Source organism: Lepisosteus platostomus, chromosome 10 (genome assembly GCF_059453375.1).
Source record: "Lepisosteus platostomus isolate fLepPlt1 chromosome 10, fLepPlt1.hap1, whole genome shotgun sequence".
In the NCBI taxonomy this organism is placed as follows: domain Eukaryota; kingdom Metazoa; phylum Chordata; class Actinopteri; order Semionotiformes; family Lepisosteidae; genus Lepisosteus; species Lepisosteus platostomus.
Window position 1 is genome coordinate 43,948,308 of NC_142620.1, and position 16,248 is coordinate 43,964,555.

The following is a 16,248-nucleotide window of genomic DNA, read 5'->3' on the forward strand; positions in this document are numbered from 1 at the left end:
TGCTCAGGTTAAAAAAAACAGGCATCCAGGAACTGTTTGACACCCCTGTTTTAGAGAATCCCCTCACCAGACGTGATACAGACTGGCTGCCAGCTACTGACAGCCAGCTCAGATGTGAATACACAACCGTTCATGGCTGGAAAGCTCAGTCAGGTTGATGTGGGGGCCAAGGTCTTGGTATTACATGCTGATTAAATAGAAGTGCACATGGGTAGAGCAGAGATGTGCTGTTCTTCAACCTATAAGAGCTGACAGATGGCTCTCAGCCCAACTCTCAACAGCAGTATTGTCTTTGAGCTTCTGAGAGCAGTTGAAAAAGTTAAAAGAAAAGGCCAAACAAATGCGCTAGTGGCCTGAATTCCTCTGGAAGTCTGCGCTGATGGCCAGGCTGGTTATTTCCTGGATGGCGCGGCAGCTCCCAGTCCCACAGGAAACGCTTGTTGATGGGAGTTCCCTGAGACTTCACTGTTGTTAAACAGCAGCCCTTCCTGGACGAACCCCCCCCGCCCCATCATCATTTTCTCACCAAATGTCACTTGCCGTGAGGCATCACAGCAATAAAGCATGTACTATATATCGGGTCTATTTGGTCACCGTTATAGAAAAGAAAGTGCTGCTCTGGAATCAGTCCAGAGAAGAGCAACCAGTTAGGTTCTGGATCTTAAGGCAATGTGTTATATGGACAAACTGAAGGAACAGAATCTGTTTTCTTTAGTAAAAAAGGGAAGTCCGGCAGACCATTTCAGGGAACATGAGGATCAAAGATCTCGCCAAACCTGTAGTTCTCCATTTCGCCTCTAACAGTCATGATCTTTCTGATCTCTGATCTCACAGATTTCAGAACTGCTTTTGCAGAAAGACATCCAAAACCAAAATGATCCTTAAACTTGGGACACACCTTCCCCTTTCTCTCCACGACACTCATCTCCTAAATCCACTCTGTTCGTTTGCAGATTTTGGCGTACCACACCTCTTCCTGTTCTCCCTGAGTTTTGTGCCTCTGTTACGCCGGGCCAGTAGGGGGAAAGAAATAGGGCACAGCGAAGTTATTGTCCTCAATCACCCGGTCCAATTAGCGGTGAAGATTACAGAGTCTATGATGCGACTGGGTGATAAGAGTGCAGTAATGGGAAGCAGAAAGGAAAACGGCAGGCACCTGAGCTGCGCAGGGTAAGCAGTCGGATCTGGGCTGGAGACAGGTGGGGATGACAGGTAGTTAGCGAGTGGTAGTGTTGCAAACAGGAACCGGAAGACTGTGAACGCAGGGAGGAAAAACTGAAAAGTAACTCCTGGAAAACCTGAAACAAAGAACGAACAAACACACTCTTGTTAGTTGACTGGTTCCTCAGGGTTTAAATAGAGTGCGAAGTTCATAAGCCCTGCCTGATCTCGTTAGAGATGGCCCTGATGAGCTCCTTGCATGTGTGGAATGCGCCGTGGCGATTGAGGGTGCTGATGCAGGAGCACTGGAGCTGGTCGAGGCACCACACCCTCATTCTCATCTATGCTTTATGCTCCCTGGTCCCCGCCCTTTCTCCCCTCCGTTTTTTTGTTCTCCTGTGCCTTATTTATCTGCTATTTTCCTTCCCTCCCTCACACGTGAAGAAGGCTCCGTCGTCTTTACCTTTTAGCATGGAATGAACCTTTGCCTGCTCCTCTGGATCTTTTCAGTCTTGAAGAGAGAAGAGTACGAGCAGACAGGACAGAAGTACAGTATTCCCAATCCTCACAGGCATCGACAAAGTCAACCTAGTGGACTTCTTCAACACAATCCACACAACTGGAAATTAGTGGAAAAGTGTTTTGAAACTGAGAACAGGCGGCACTTCTTCACCCAAAGGGTAAAGGACAAGCTGCGTAGCCATGTTGTGGAGGCTGATATCCCGGCTTCCTTAAATTATGAACTGGATGAGGTCCTCGGTTCAATTAGATACTAACCACCCAACGGGCTAGATGAGCCAAATCGGCATCTCTTGTTGGCAACACCGCTCATGCTCTTCGGCGTAAACATCGACACTTCCCCAAGACCTCATGAGCCAAGTCAATGAATCCAAGAGCTAAGCCACCTTCACCTGAAATTTCCTGTTATGAAAAATGTAGGGAAGGAGAACAAAAGAGACAGAAATGCTTAGTAGTTGGAAAATTCTTTGGGTATAAGGAGATTCAAAATTTGCCGGAAAAGAGAATCCGTGCAGTCCAGAGAAAGCAGTGAGAACAAAACATCAGCGATGAGCTATTCCATCAGCACAGCCCTGTAGGAGAAATAATATTTGCAGTTATGTAGTATTGTTCATTCCAAAGCATCTGAATGATCTACACAAATAGGAAGGATCCCACACTGAAGTGCAGCCGCACTCTGAGTGATGTGCAGCTGTGTCAGTCTGACCAGCAGCCCCACTACACAGCACATCAGCTGGACAAGTGAGAAACGGCTTTCACATGGGAATTAAGGGCCAGACTACATGGAGATCAGACCACAATGGAATTTAGGCAGGACACAGAACCTGATAAGCAATCAGGTAAATAATATTTATACATAATTTTATAATATATAATTTATATATACAGAGAAATAATAATAATTACACTTATACAATGCTTTTCTAGACGCTCCACTCAAAGTGCTTTACAGGTAATGGGAACTCCCCTCCACCAATGTGCAACACCCACCTGGATGATGCCATGGCAGCCATATTGTGCCAGTACGCTCACCACACACCAGCTATCAGCGGGGAGGAGAACAGAGTGATAAAGCTAATTCATAGATGGGGATTATTAGGAGGGGATTACAAGGATCCCTTATAATAAAAGCCTAGGAGAAATTTGACTAGGACACCGGGGTAACACCTCCTACTCTTTTCAAGAAACGCCCCGGGATTTTTTAATGACCATGGAGAGTCAGGACCTCGTTTTTACATCATTTAAAGGAAGGCTCCCTTTTTACAGTATGGTGTTTCCATCACTATTCTCAGGCATTAGGACTCACACAGACTGCAGGATGAGCACCCCCTACTGGCCCCACTAACACCTCTTCCAGCAGCAGCCTTAGCTTTCCCAGGAGGTCACCCATCCAGGAACTGACCAGGCTCACACCTGCTGGGCTTCAGTGGGTTGCCAGCTGTGAGATGTAGGGTGATACTGTAGCTACCGAGTTTAATATCATCTGAGTGATAGGCCACTCCTATAGGACACATTCACCTCAGTTCACTATACTTCGTCATTGATGTTTGCCTCCTACTTATCCACCATTACCGCAGCTTAGTTATTCCTTAGTGGTTTTCCATCCCAGTACTGACCAGACCAAGACTTACTCAGCTTCAAAGACCTGGCACGATCAGGCTACGTGAAATCACTATTGCCAAAGCATGGTGATTGTTGTGACGTGGCAGAATTCAAGCAGGCAGCTTTTTTTATACATACTCACAAGGCATGGTCATAACTTTCCCAAAAGGTAATTACAGCACTTAGCCTGAAAGCTCCTATGTAACATTTATACTTCATTTGCACTCTACAGCAATCACGTCAAGTTCAGACTTCTTTGTCTCCCCTTGTCCTCGGGCTCTCCAGCCTACATTACACAAGTAAACATTTATATAATTTTTTCTTTGAACGCACTGGGTGTTGGCTCAAACAAGGAACTAGTCAGTTGAAAACAATCTGATTCTATAGTTCAGAACATTTTCAAGTAACCTTCAGCTCTGGCTAACCAGGTGATATTGATCATGTCAGTCTGGCAGATAGGCACATCAGATGTACAGATATTTTTGACTGCTGCTACAATTACTCATTTTCCATTGCATAATGATATTGGCCATTTCAATTTAACATATAATGCAAAAAAGGGCACAGTTAAAACCTTTTATCATCATCTAAAAACACCTTGCATTATGTATCGTTCTAACAGTTTTGAGCAGGTCTTTGCTCCCCTTATTCTCCTTCTTCCACAAATTTATAGTCTCGTTATTAGTGTTACACCCTGCAGAGTGATTTCCTATGTTTAATGCCAACGTTACTTGACATTTCCTGAAAATATGCTGACGAAATATTAGCTGGAAACTCTAAAAGATGCATTTAAATAGATGCATTTCCCTGTATGAGGCAGGCTTCACAGAAATCAGCTCTATTAAGACATTCTGGGCCCCACCTAATCGTTTGAGCCATTTCCATCATTCTGACATTTGTTATCATCCGTTGAACAAAGATCACAAAAAAATAGACCAATCGTTTGGTAAATTTCAGTATTTAATTCATTATAAAGGCAAATTCAGTTACGTGAATAAATGATTCATTTTATTCACATTCATGTGCAGTGGGTACACCATTATAATGGAATGTTACAACAATCGTGTTTCAATGAACAAAATCACATGGAGAGTAGCTACATGACATTGTAAAATCAAAGAAATCAATGTGTGGAGTGCTTTAGCATGTTCTCTTACTATTCCAAGGATGGAAAAATATTGATATAGATATAGGGAAGTTTCAGACTGGCTTTTTAGCGTCTCCTTAAGTAGCCACACAATCTATTAGTGATGAATTTTTCTTACAGGATAGTACGAGCCAGGTGAGTCATACTGTAAGTGGTTAATTCACAATGGAGAGGTGGGTGTCATAAAGCATAGACTCATTTGACAGGAAATTCAATCTAGCGCTTTTGTCTGGATCACATCCTTTTCGGTTCTCTTGTCTATGCCCTGCCCCTCCCCACCAATGCTGAGCGCTGTGAGCCTTCTGTACATTCACAGAGAACAGAGCAGCTCTGTCTACATCCACCACATATTTGCACTTCGGTCTTCCATCTCTTATAAAAGTGCTGCCCCTTCCCATTGGCGACAAATGATCAACAGGGGAAATCCCTTCATTGAGGGTAGAGCCACTTGGGCTCTTACAAACCCAAACTGCAGCAACATGCCTCCGAAACACTGATTTAGATTAGCATCCGAGTTACAACATAGAGATTGCACAATACGAGACTATAGAGTTACTTGAGAGCTACTGCATCTAGTAATTATTCTGCTAAGGCTGACAAAAACAGTACCTTACATGGCCAGAAAAATGCAATAAAAAAAATGGATCGAGTGGTTTGGATACCCTTGCTAAATGAAACAAAAACAGTGCAATACGCATTTGCCACCAGCTATTTTGACTCCAAACGTTTGTATTTTGAATAATCTGCTGAGATTTCAAGAGCTAAAGGCCTCCTCAAAACCTTTTTGTCCCTGGAACAGCAGGAATCGGAGTTCTAAAACTATGCCCCCCTTGTAGTATTGGCAGCCGAAGAAATAGTTCAAAACATCCTGCGCTTTATTCGCCTTGCATAGGAGCCAAAACACAAACACATCCCCCAGTGTGGCTAGGGGAATCAATGGCTCATTCTCCTGCCCAGTTGAAGACGCAGAGGAAATAAACAGAGACACTATGTAAATGAACTGCACACCCAGCCAAGTTTCTTAAACAATGCCCCCTTAATGCTAAATTCTTGGAATACAAAGACCTCTCTACTTTTCTGTAGTGAAAGACCTTTCTACTGCTTTAAGTTGAATTCTCAATCTTGCCATTCATTTTGCCCTCAGAAAGACAGGCCGAACCACACACTAAGCAGTCAAAAAGTGATGAAGGGCATTACCCTTTCAATTAAAGGCCTGGCATTCAATGCTTGGATTATAGTGATTATATGGCACACTGGGTACATTATAGCCAAGGTCTCTTCTGTCTTACAGAAACCAAGCACACGAAGTACTAACAGTTCCCTGCATCCACTGTCAAGTCAGTGGTGAGAAAACTGGATAAATGCATTTTTAGACTCATACAGCCAATGGCAAGCATGCGGCAAGCAAAAACTGTCTCTATCTCAAAACAGTGCTGTTAGCTTTTTTATTAAATGTAGTAAATCCTTGATTGTGAAATCACTTTTTATGCTTAACACTTGTTCACCCTAGCAAACTGTGGTTCAGATGGTTTGAGAATTAAGTTAAATTTTAAATGCCAGCTGTGAATATGTAAATCTGCACTGTAGTATAAACTCTGTATTACAGTTTTCTTGATATTAGTATCCACAGCTGTGTATTGGTAGAATGAATGTAAATTCAATTAACCTAAAACAGAAAATACAAATACTATTAGATGTAATTAGGAATATGATAAAATATGATTAGATGTGAATAACACTGCTAGAGGAGGAGGATGGCAATACTTATGTCAGGGACTGTATAAACTGTTTTGCTGAGACCACAGTCACCTGGGCACTGACCAAGACTACAGAAAACGACATCGTCATTCTTTTTCCATATTTCTAGGAATCAGAATTGAGATTCCAGCAGAAGTTCCCAGAAGTTCCCAGAGACTTCTGAGGACAAGATCAATGGAAACTAGCGTCAATGAAAAACTGTGACTCTGACTACGGCACAGCAGAGTGACTGTTTTGTCAAAATTAATTAGCAAAAAGCTCAATGAACGTCAGTGTTAAAAACTGAGAAAACTCTTTTTAGTCCACACAGAGCAACACAGAGTGACACCCTGTGGACACAAAGAGACTTGCGCCCTGCAGATCAGGCACTGGCTTTAAACACAGTGGTTGGCATTTCCCTCTATCTTGTTTCCTAGCCCTGGACCCAAAAGCATGCATGACAAACTTGTGTGCTAAGGTGAAAGTGACTCTTCAAGTGGCAAGGTCAACTTTCTTTGTTGTTCATTCTCAGAGGGAATACCTATAAGATCTTCTCTGTGCTTCTTCAGTGCTGAAATCTATAAGGGAACTGTATCTCTATTAAGTCAAATCAATGTGTTTACCTGTATAGTTAATAGTATTTATGCTGACATCACTGCAGATAATAGGTTGGACTGAGGAAGTTAAATGTGCAGTGCAACTACCATAATAGTCTGAGAAGAAACAATATGGTCAATTGCTGTATAACACATCAGTCTCTCACTTTATCATGTTTTTTTTCTAGACAGACAAAAATTAATCACACTAATAACAGAGAAATAAATAAACGAGGACAACAAGCTTCAGTTTTCAATTTTGTATGGCTTTCCGTCACATTTTTTGGGGAATTGAGTTTTCCACAATTCCAGTATAAGGAAGAGATTAACCAAGCTTGATAACCGTAGCACACCGTGACCATTCAAAAGTATTAAAGACCAAAACCCAGTTTATCAGAAGGATCAGAGAATCTGATACACAAAAACTGAATGAACGATGACAAGAATTAAAAAAACGTATTGAGTGCATAACCTGAAGGGTAACATCATGTGAAGTGATTATATTCCATCACCAAGAGAGATCTGAAAAGCAATTCATTAAAAATATACCTACTGTATGTGCAGTGATTGCAGTTAAGCTTAACTTATGAACTGATCACACATGAATCATTTCTCTCACTTCGATAAACTAAAAGACACAGTTATTCCAAACCTTGATATGGTAGTAATGAAGCAAGCAAATTTAACTCCAGCAAACAATGTCTTTCATGCCAGTTCTCCAAGTAATTGACCGTGACCCAGGTATTTCAATAACTGGAGTAAAGCTTACTTTTTTTCACAATATTAAGCACCCAAGATTCCACCTGTTTTGTCAGACTGGCTCCTGCTTTAAACAATCTAACAAACAGCTAAGAATCTGTTTTTTCTTAAAAAAAAACTAATTGCCACCATTGCTGAAATTGCTGAAAAACCAACAGGAGGTTGTGGTTGGAGCTGAATCCAGCTCATGTTCCAGTTACGTAAACCATGTAGTTTTTTTGAATCAACTGATGCAAGCTGAAATGCCATTTGCACTGGGTATCTGTGGATCCAATGTATGATCTGATTATTAATCGGAGCAGTTATATCCAGAACTCAATGGAACTCCCAGTGGAGAGAACACATGCCTCATGTCCATTCGCTTGCATATCGAAATCAGTACCTTTGTTTAAAAGGGAAAACCTCCATGCTGTCCCACTCCTCACACCTAGAATTGCAAAACCCAATGCACATTTAAATTCTCATGTCCTAGAAGTTAGAAGTTAGAGAAGTGAAAAGCCAACCCACTGACATTTGTCAGACCCACAGGTCCATAAAGGAAGCAGGAGGAGGCTGTGATCCAGTATGGCCCTAAAGCAACACTGTTTCCCTCTTCCGCAGTGTTTCTGTTCCAGTCAGTCAAGGCTGTTGAAGCCACTGCTCAGCAATAGATTCCTGAAGTGTTTACGGTGACAGACTAGACACAGGAGAGGCAGCCATCCAGTTTGGCTCAGGGCTTCCTGTCAGTCCTGAGGGGTGCAAATATTTTCAGAACAGCTAGCCACAGCTTTTTATCGGGTCACTGAGGGTAGTGCAACTTCACTTCCATCCATAGTTCTAGTTAACAGGTCGCACAGAGCATTCTGTCCCTCACACTGTGGGAAAGATTTACCCCAGTGAAAGTAGTGCAAATTAATCTGGCCGGTCTGCAGGTTTCGCACAGAAGTAACGGCTCTCAACAGATCAACATGGCGGGTGTCTTCAGTTAAAGAGAATGGAATCGGGATCCCTGTTAGCCATCTGAGCCATGTGTTTCAAAATGTCCTTTTTGGTGATAATTCCTAAAAGACGCCTGAAATGAAGAACAGAACAAGTTAAACAGTGGCTTAGTTGTTTCCATTTCCAACTGGTCAGATGCTGTTTGCAATTATGAGAAAGAACAGAGAGTAAAGAATGATGTAGATTTCCCTCAGGATTCAAAGTTCTTTCCATACTCCAAGCTCACCCTACTAAAACATGCTTAAAACAACATTACCAAAATGATTGGACATGCATTAGCCTCAAAACCACATTTGTCCTAAGAGATCCTCTGAGAACATATTTAATTTATCGAAGGATAATCTCCAAAGACTGCTGGGACCCACTGTATACAGCTGGATGGACAGCAGCCCTTGGGGAAAACAATGGGACTTAATGATAAAGCTGACTTTTTTGCTTGGGGACCTGAATGCCCAGTCCTCTGCTAATGCCTACAGAGACCAAAACACGCTTCAAGATGCACCCTAATGCCATCAGACATGAGGTACCTGGATCTGCAGCTAAGCACTGTAACTGTTTATTAAGAGCTCCTGCTCTGTCACCCTTGCTCAGTGTCCTACCCGTTGTGTGTGACGAGGCACTGCCGCAGTCCCAGCTTCCGGAAGATGTCCACCACAATCTCCATGGGCGTGTGGTCAGTGACGGTGAAGGGGCTGAGGTCCATGATGCTGCGCAGTTTGAGCTGTGCCGGGCTGGTGGAGGGCTGGGGAGGCATGTACTCTGTGAAGTAAATGTGTGATGTGCTCACAATCCCATCCTGGCGTTTGCGGGCGTTTTCTGTGAAGATTTGAAAAAAAGGGGGGGAGAAAGGTCATTTGGAGTAATCCTTTTCAATCTCCTTCTCAAAGTTTACCTCACAAAATATGTTGCCATGTAGGTGTTGATAATGAAGTCTGAAAAGGCAGTGCAATGGGGCCTCAGCATACTGTACATTGCCAACATTGAACTACTTTCATAATTTACACCCTCCCATGCCAAAGCATCACGGTTCAGTCAAAATAATACCTTCTCATTTGCTAGCAATGTGTGGTTGGCATAAGAAACAAGAGACAGACTTAAAACTCTTTGTTCAGAACAATCACCAGATTTCAATCCTAACCAGTAAAATATACTGTTCAATCCCACAATCACCCTCATCACAACTTAACTGAAAGCAATCCCCTTGGCTGGGAATGAACATAGAATATTTCAGAACTTAATAGGTCGCAGGCCATGTCCCACTGCAAAAGCCCAATGTTATTGTTCCACAAGATGGAGCATTTATTTACTTTTATTGCTGTAGGAGATCTCTCCGACTTTCTCTGAAGTCAAAGGCAGCTTATGGCTTTTCATAAAATCAGCAGCCACTTCCTTGTGTATTTAAATACAGTAGCTGTAGCAAGTATGTTAACTTTCTTAATAAAAAAGCAGTGGATAGAAACTCCTCCATCACAGGATGAAGATATTAACACTTCAGTGGACAATCAGGTCATTTTCAAGTGTGTAACCTGGGAAGGCCCTACCTATTGAGATGACAAGGTCTCGTCTCAGGACGAAGCCCACCAGCCTCTGGGACTCATGGGAAACCACCACGGGGAACCCGCTGTAAGTGGTCTCGCTGATTAGTGTCTCCACGTCCTCCACTGTCATGTGGTCTTGGGTGAGCACCGTCAAGGGTGGGTCACTCCTCCGCGGACGCATCACATCCATGGCCAAGGTCTTGTGGCCAAACTCCTCTTTGGCCTCCAGGAAGGGATAGCCGTTGAGGCGTATATGGGCTTCATAGATTCCTTCTCGCCCAATGGCGTCAGCCACCCACTTGCTGGTCATTGCAGCAGCCATCAAGGGAACAATGTACTCCAGCCCACCAGTCAGCTCAAACATAATGACCACCAGCGATACGGTCATCCTGGTCACTCCACCTGGGGAAACAAGGAAAAGAGTATAACTGGATAACAGGCTTTCTTGATACCAGAATAGTTTTAGTTCAAGACCTAAGCAGTTCTACAGCGTATGTGTGTGTAGTGTATGTATGGTTAGAGACACTATGGGACACTAGGGCTATGGGTAAAGGGAGATGATTTGTAGAATCTCTCACATTGGTAGCAACTTTGTGTTGCAAAAATCCTCAAGGGTAAAGAGGGGGTTCATACCCCTCCAAAACAAGTCAGAAGATATCAACCAGATGCCTTTTCTCGTGTTTTTCTTCATACTGCATCAGGTGCAGTTCCTATCGATAAACAGAAGATTCATAATTGATTTGAAGAATTTTGTCTCTTTATTCCATTGTTTTCCCCAAAAGTGGGACATTAATACTTTCTTCAGAAATCGAACCCTCCCCTACTATAAACGGCCTAGTGTTAGTTTGGGGAAATAAGTGGCAGACTCAGCCAGGCCAAAGCTCCTTGTTTGTGGATTCTCTCTCTAATACTGTTATTCCTCCCACCCTGTGTAAAGCCTCAGTATCAGGGATTCTGCAAAAAAGTAAAGATCCCCGTGACTGTAGATCCTATTTGCCTTAATCAGTTCTCTCAGTCATAATCTCTACAGAATAAATAGCAGTTAGACAAAAACTAAAAAAAGATGCAAGAATTTTGAGAGTACATCAAAGTGTGCTCTTCACGTTTTTGTTTGCTACATAAGTAGTTCTGATCCTGTAGTACCCCTGTGTCTGCTGGCTCTATCCAACTGGACCCTTAATCACCAGTACTGACAGCTGCCAATAAGAGAACTATTTGCTTCTTTAGACTTTTCTCCACTCAGGCCACAGTTTCACTAATACCCTTGTACAGTGGTTCTCAGTCTTGGTCCTGGATAATCCCTGTGTCTCCTGGTTTTGCGGCAGTTCGAAATCTCAATCACAGGCTCATTTATTTCTGCTTTCTGAAGTTATTAAATTTTATTGAAATTTACTTTCAGCTCTTAAACTAGAGAAGATCTATAATTGGTATGAACCCTGTGCTTATTAGAGAGTATCAGGACTGCTCTCATTCAGGTGAATTATAACCAATTAGACTAAGCAGAAAGAAAAACACTGACTCACTCTGGGAATGTCTTATCATGTCATTCCCACCTGTTGTTTTTTATCGTCAACTGATCACCTATTAAGACCTGCTTAGTCAGAAATAAGGGGGAACATTCTTATTTAGCTATCTGAGAAGAGACTGTATGGAAGACGTTGCTGAAGTAGTTGGAAAACACACTTTAACTTTTGAACCTTTGAAAGCAAGAAAAAATTCTAAACCAGCAAGGAGATCAGTTATAGGCAACAATTAACACAGGATTAAGAGTCACTTCTCAGTGTACTGAGAACCAGTGCCCTACATGATGGACAAAAGTGTTGACCTACAACACTGCCTCCTGACACACTGCAACAGAATGTCTGGCCCAATTAATCCAATTAACTGTTGCACTGAAAAGTCTGCTACCCTCCTTAAGCCAAAGCTTAAGCCAAAGGTAAAACATAAATCCGCCAGAAAGACAAAATCCTGATTGTATTTTTCAACTAGTAGGTCAGTTTTGATCTTATTTGGGCCTAGTTAAAGTGCTTGGTACAGTCATGTTTTCATTGTACACAGCTTTGCATTGAAGAAACAGAGTGACTTGGTATGGTTTTTGCTGAGCCCTATAAAGTTTCAACCTGGCCACTCACCCAGACAGGCTGCTGCCCCCACCATGGCATACAGCCCTGGGGTGATGCAGTCTGCCCCAGGGGTGCACCAGCCCTTGAAGATCACCCAGTCGTGGTGGTAGTAGGCCAGTTGCTCCATTCCCACTCCCAGTAGTCTCCCAGTGATGGCTCCCACTGCCATGCTGGGGATGAAGAGACCAGAGGGGACCTGCGAGACACCAGAATTAGCAAGGAAAATCTTACAGAAGCTGAAAAACCTAAAACTGCTCTTCTCTAAAAAAGTAAGTCAGTTTTTAGTGTCATCTGTCTAAACCTCTCATGCATACAAAATCAATCATTTGCCTTGCTTCCTCTGAAATGTATTGTAAAACTTTATAGCTAGCCAAATTTAACACCTCTTTAGGTGCTGATGCTTTGAAGAGGACTAGAAAACCTGTCTTTGCGTGTCACTTTGTGTGATAAAAACTACTATTCCTAATACCTCACAGTACTGTGATCAGTGGACTGGATTTGAAATACATCACTTGGGCTTTATAACCTGGGCCAAAGGAAACCAAAGGACTGTGTGACTCAAGGAAAACTCTATGAATAGAGTTCTCCTTTTCTTTTCTTTTTTACAGGGAAAAAAGCAATATTTCCTCCTGTAGGCAACCAAGCATAAAACATTATATATCCTTAGTAATATTATATTTAGTAGTATAGTAGTAGTATAGGAACAAGTTAAAACTTTATTCCATGCTAAAAAGAGCCTTCATCGGGTGTGAGCACACCCCTCACACCCAAAGAAGGCTCCACAGCTGAAACATTGTGTTTCCTTTCTTCTCTTTTCAGCGTGGAATAAACTTTTAACTTGTTCCTTTGCAGCCTACGCATGCTGACGCAGCTACCTACTTGAACTAGTTGTAGTATAGTATGGTTTCCTGTAATCGCTTATGAAAATTTGTATTAATTCTAACTTGGCCATTTTTTAAAACTACATGAGACACACTGATATCATAAAGTATCAGAAAATGTGAAATGGTGATTTTTACCTGTACGTTTCTCCAATAATTGGGCTGACTTACCTTCATGCCGAAGGTGACAATGGTGATGAGGACCTTGAAGATTAGGGCCAAAGCAAGCTGCCACATGGCTGTATAGACATTGCTATTGGCGGGGCGGTCAGGCAGCTCATTGCTGCTTTTGGAGCTGTTGAGGTTGATGTAGTCACAGAGCTTGGAGGAGTCCAGCAGGCCACAGTCATTGAAGAGTTCGGAGATGAGCTCGCTGGTGCTGATGCGGGTGTAGTCGTTGGGGAACGCCAAGATGGCCGTCACTGCTGTCACCACCAGCACCTCCAGCACTGGGTAATGTCCCAGTTTGGTGGTCTTACGCCTGCGGCACCAGGCGATGTTAGTCCGAATGAAGAAGGCACCCCACAGACCCCCAAAGATTCCCAGCAGAATGAAGGGAATCAACTCCAACAGGTGCCAAGGACTGTGGAATTCCACATAGAAGAGCACCAGCTTGCTGTTTCCAAAAGGATTGATGGAGCGCAGGGTGAAGGCAGCCACCAAGGCTGCAAAGAAGGACCGCCACAGTGTCTTCAGGGGGAAGTAGTAGCTGACCTGAAGACAGAGATGACAAGGCGGGTCACAGTGTTAATTTCAACTCCGACCTTTTTAGAGAACCACTCCGGAAATGGCTCTTTTTAATCTCTGCGTCTGAAAGCTCGCAGAGTCAGGACTTTGCAGACAAGAGGAGCTGTAGTGATGTAGACTGACCTCCTCCAGGCTGAACAGGACTCCTCCTATAGGAGCTCCAAACGCCACTGACACTCCGACTGCGGCTGCCGCTGACAGCACCTGGAATACAAGACAGGACAGGAGCGCAGACTGAGGGAGTGCAGCCACAGAGCCTTCCGGCAGAGAACAGCAAATGGAAGACGTCAACAATTTGCGAAAGTACCAAACCTAAGTTTCCTAAGGAACAACTAATAGGTTTATTCCATGCTGAAAAGAACCTCACACCTGAAGAAGGCTCCACAGGAAAAACATTGTGTTTTCTCTCTTCTCTTTTCAGCATGGAATAAACCTATTACTTGTTCCTTTGCAGCCTACGCATGCTGACGCAGCTACCCACCTGAACTAAGTTTCCTAATGTTTTCTTTCCAGTTTGCTGAATCTTGTTTGGTTGATGCTTTCAAGTCTGTACTATCAGAAACATAGATCCGTCCCATCCAAGATCATTACGTATATTAGGAACAAAGATGGGCAATGCTGAATGGGATGTATAATCATACACCAGAAACCAATCCTCATGAATTAATTTATTCATTTTGCTTTCAACAAGGTTCATATTAATGAAGAATGGTCTTCTGGTGGACTCCCCTACCTCTACACTACTACTTTACCAAAATCTGTCTGCATGCTATGATTCTTCTACTGGCCCTTTGACCCCCAAGCCCCGTACCTCTCTGCGCTTCGCCTCATTCTTCCGGTATTTGGTAAATAGATGACAGAGGATGTTGCCACAGCAGCATGCCACATGCACCAGTGGGCCCTCCTTGCCCAGGCTCAGCCCTGAGGACACCGCCAGAACCAGTGTGATGGTCTTAATTATCAGGGTCCACTTGCCCAGGTAGCCACGGATGATGAAGCCACTCAGGATTGTCTTGATCTGAAATGACAGGGAGTTACTTCTCTCCTAGATCACGCTCCCTCTTGTCTTCAAAGCAGAACATCAAAAACTTTCGTGAAGGGCAGAATGAAAGAAGCATCTTCAAATCTGGTATTTTCTTTCTGTAGCTGTAAAGGTGCTCATCTCAACAGCACACCTTATGATGTTTTCATGTAGCATCTTTTTACACGGCCTTTGTTTTGCCTCTGTTTAGAACTAAACAAATACTGTGCTAAACTAAATGAGACAGCCAACATAGCCAACCAACAAGCACAGACTGGCACATGTCGATATTCAATTAATCATACAGCAGAAATAACAATCCCATAATATTAAGATTGGCTAAAAGAATATGACACCATCACAAAATGGGGCTACATCTCACAGGTTCTGACACAGAGGCTCTTGCTGCACATATACGTGATATATGTGTTCAGTTTAACAGGGCAGCTCTGAGTAGTACACAGTGCAGGAGGAAGAGCAAAAATGTTAGTCTTACCTCTGAGATACCAGAGCCACAGGCATAAGGTGCAAAAGCCCTGACCAGAGACACAGCCAGGAAGGCGAAGAGCAGGGCCCAGCTGACATACATCAAGTAGTTTGTTATGTACGCAAACGCCCCCTACAGGACAGGAAAAGAGATTATTCAACTTGTGTGGCCCACAATTAAGACTGAACAAAAACCTGTCAGTATGTCACTAGTTTGCTTTATATTACTCTTCCCAAAGTGTTTAAAGATAGAACTCAAAATAGTGTAAAGCAAATTAATGCTACTTCATCAACACAAGCTATACAGAAATTATAAAAATATACAGAAAGAGGAACATTTTGTAGGAGGTGACACTAAAAAACTCTGTTAACTATGAGTCAGTTTTACAGTATCAACTACAGTAAAGACTGTACAAAACAAAAAACTGATTGTAACAGAAACCAAAAGTCATGCCATCTCATGTCTGTTTGTTGTCCTGCTGTTCTGTTAGCTACAGTATGCTATGCTGTTACAATGATCTGGTCACATTTACAAGTGCACTGTTATACAGCGGTGGCTCTGTGGCTAAGGATCTGCGCCTGTGGCTGGAAGGTTGCTGGTTCATATCCCGCAGCTGGCAGAGGAATCCTACTCCGTTGGGCCCCCGAGCAAGGCCCTTAACCCCAACTGCTCCAGGGGCATAAATGGCTGACCCTGCGCTCTGACCCCAAGCTTCTCTCTCCTTGTCCGTGTGTCTGTGTGTCTCATGGAAAGCAAGCTGTTGTATGCAAAAAGATAAATTCCTAATGCAAGAAATTGTATATGGCTAATAAAGTGATCTGATCTAATACTCTATGTGTAACCAAGCTAATATTGCCTTAAAACACACATTAACATTTCAAGCATTCTGACATTCATTACATTTTATGGTCTATTCCAGCTGTTTTCCCCCGCTGTTTCCAACTCCATTTTT

General features: G+C 42.9%; 1 protein-coding gene across 2 annotated transcripts in view; it reads right to left on the reverse strand.

The window, feature by feature from the left end:
* Positions 1–4,224: 4,224 nt before the first annotated feature.
* Positions 4,225–16,248, reverse strand: part of clcn5b (Cl-/H+ antiporter 5b) — a 35,494-nt gene continuing 23,470 nt past the window's right edge. For both annotated transcript variants that reach the window (XM_088649110.1, XM_088649111.1), the window contains 8 exons: positions 15,306–15,428; positions 14,600–14,806; positions 13,912–13,992; positions 13,213–13,755; positions 12,170–12,356; positions 10,041–10,439; positions 9,099–9,315; positions 4,225–8,572 (listed from right to left, as the gene is read on the reverse strand). In XM_088649110.1, the coding sequence (XP_088505236.1) occupies positions 8,482–8,572; positions 9,099–9,315; positions 10,041–10,439; positions 12,170–12,356; positions 13,213–13,755; positions 13,912–13,992; positions 14,600–14,806; positions 15,306–15,428 (1,848 nt within the window). In that variant the 3' untranslated portion in view covers positions 4,225–8,481. The remainder of the gene's footprint in view (positions 8,573–9,098; positions 9,316–10,040; positions 10,440–12,169; positions 12,357–13,212; positions 13,756–13,911; positions 13,993–14,599; positions 14,807–15,305; positions 15,429–16,248) is intronic.